At 49.6% G+C, this 2,467-nt stretch overlaps 1 protein-coding gene across 1 annotated transcript in view; it reads left to right on the top strand.

Moving 5' to 3' along the window:
- The window catches only part of LOC105538284, a 44,556-nt gene extending 42,880 nt beyond the window's left edge, over positions 1-1,676 (top strand). The window contains 3 exon segments of the mRNA XM_011978097.1: positions 462-687; positions 689-725; positions 728-1,676. Coding sequence (XP_011833487.1) covers positions 462-687; positions 689-725; positions 728-945 — 481 coding nt within the window. The 3' untranslated portion in view covers positions 946-1,676.
- Positions 1,677-2,467: the final 791 nt, after the last annotated feature.

Raw genomic sequence — 2,467 nt, 5'->3', positions numbered from 1 at the left:
CTCAGGGCACACCCGCGAGGACGCAGGGCGAGCGGTGGCTTCCCCCCACCCCCTTTTAGGGGGACCCCCGAGGGTGGGGGCGGCCGCCCTCGTGGGAGCTTTTGTAGTGAAGTTAGGGTTTGGCGAATTTGGGTCCCTTCCTCCCCAGCCCCATTTTTTATTCTTTGCGGCGGACGTGGTTCCCCCAAATCACAGCCCCTTCCCCTAATACCTAGCCCTGTATGATCGAAAGGAGAAAGATACATGACCGTGTGTGTGTGTGTGTGTGTGTGTGTGTGTGTGTGTGTGTGTGTGTGTGTGTATAAGAGAGAGCGGGCGCGAGAGCATGCTTGGTTTTCAGTGGTTTGCTTTTTTTGAGGTATATGTGTGTTTTGTGTTATGTGTGTTTGGTAATTTTTTGGTAATTAGTACCGATGGCTGGCTAGCTGGGACCTGGGTCTCTGCCCTATCCCATACCCCAGCCCCCCACCCTCTCCTGGGCACTTGCACGATTTTCCATCCCATCCTTTTTTCCCCTTTAACCCTTTTTGTGTATCGCCCTTGTGCTATTGCCCTGCTCACCCCGCCCCCCGCAACTATCTTTGTATGACAGTTGCATCCACGGGTTCAAGATGCTTGGGCGTGTGTGTGTGTGTGTGTGTGTGTGTGTATGTATGTGAGTGTGTGTGCATGTGTGCGAGTGTGTGTGCGCGCGCCTCGGAGAGTCAGACCTGCGCTGCTGTGCCCCTCTGGGCCCGGCTGGAGCGGGGCGTCCGGCCCTTGGGTGTTGCGCTGTGTGTGAGGATGAGGTGGGAAGCTGCCCCCACGCCAGGCCTTTGCCCCGGGCAGCGGTTGACAAAGCAGCGGGCCGGCGCGGGCTTTGTTTTTAACTGTGATAAATGGGGTGTGTTTGCACGGTCCCCTTTCCCCACATCCCCTCTCCCTCACATTCTGCTACAACAATAGCTTGATTTTCCCCTCTTCTCCCCACCTCCACTCCACATTTCTTTCATTTTCTTTTAATAAAAAATTCCCACCTCCCAAGCAAATCCGAGATGCATTTAGATTCATTTTTTTTCTTTTTTGTATTCTGCCTCTGGACTCACATTTCTCGTCTTGGAAATGTTTCTTCTATCCTCTCCCACTCCACGTCTGCTTAAATCCCTGCTGGCTCAGGCCCTCCTCCCCCTCTCCCCACTCCCTCACACACAGAATGATGTCTTCCCTTGGCCGACCAGGGCTCCTCTACCAAGTCGGGGTGGGGGGTGGGGTCGCAGGGCCAGCGCTTTAGTGCGCCCCAGGGGCCCGATTGGGCAAGAAAAGGAAAGCCCAGCCCTATTTTATCCAGCCCAGCTGTCCCCAGCCCCGCGCCTCTCCCCAGAACCTAAAAGGCAAGCTTGGCCCCCTTAGGCCTGTTTGAACCGCAGTTTTTTGTGTGATGATAGAATGATGACATTCTGCATTTATCAAATCTTTTTTTTTCTTCATTGTGTAGCTCAGTGAATGGTCAACTCGCTGCTGTGTGCGCTGTGACCCTTCTGCCTCCGCATTTAGCTGTATTGTGACACCCTCTTAACCATTTCCTGTCTCCATCTGAGGAAGGCATTGCTATTTAAGCGGCAGTATCCCCTATCTCAGGCCAGCCTAGCCATGGGGGTGAGGGGGAGTGGGTGTGTGAGGAAGAAAGAGGGGGGCTGGATGCGATCTCCTTGAAATGCCACCCCCTCCCTCAATACACAATTATCTCTTATTACTTGGCATTTCCTCTTAAAACGGGTGTGGAACATTACACTAGGCAGAAATTCAAAAATGATTAAGAAGGATGTTGAGCCTGAAAGTATAATTATCCTGATTAAATCATTACCATCCTCATTAATACCACCAATCTCTAAATACCATTGCAGGATGCTGATTCCATGTTTTGAAATTCAAATTGCTCAGCTGCCTTTAAATTTTATTTTTAATACTACTTTCTCCCTCACCGCCCCTCCCCCCTCAAAAAAAAATCCAACAACACAAATTCTGCCCATCAGTTAAAGTTTACTTTCGTGGCAAACACGCCCACAGGAAATTCAAGGGCTGAGGGGTGAGTTGGTCTGTGGGTAAAATTTAGCACAATGTGGTAAGAGTTCATGACCTTCCGATAGAGGATACTAATGCTTAACTCAACAAGGTCCTAAACCACAATCTTCTTGTAAAACTATTAGAGAGTCTGCCAGCTTAAATCTGTTCTTTTTAGTTTCCATTGTAGTAGTGTAGGATGTAGGCCATTTCAGAATAGATGTAGAGAAATAACCATTTTTGTATCTTCATCTTGTTTAGCCGAGTACATTGCACTGTAAATCCCTGTTAAGTGGATTCCTTTTGCCTTGGCTTAGAGGCTGCAGCACCCCATTTTTCAGTTATCTGGGTGGCTGTCAGTTAGCTTCTTGGCAGCGCCCAGGCATAACTGAGGATTGCACTTAGTTGGAGGCAAAAAATATTAAAC

This window comes from Mandrillus leucophaeus, unplaced genomic scaffold, assembly GCF_000951045.1.
Source record: "Mandrillus leucophaeus isolate KB7577 unplaced genomic scaffold, Mleu.le_1.0 Scaffold189, whole genome shotgun sequence".
In the NCBI taxonomy this organism is placed as follows: domain Eukaryota; kingdom Metazoa; phylum Chordata; class Mammalia; order Primates; family Cercopithecidae; genus Mandrillus; species Mandrillus leucophaeus.
The sequence above is the reverse complement of the archived record's forward strand: the minus strand, read 5'-3'. Positions and strand labels throughout refer to the sequence as shown.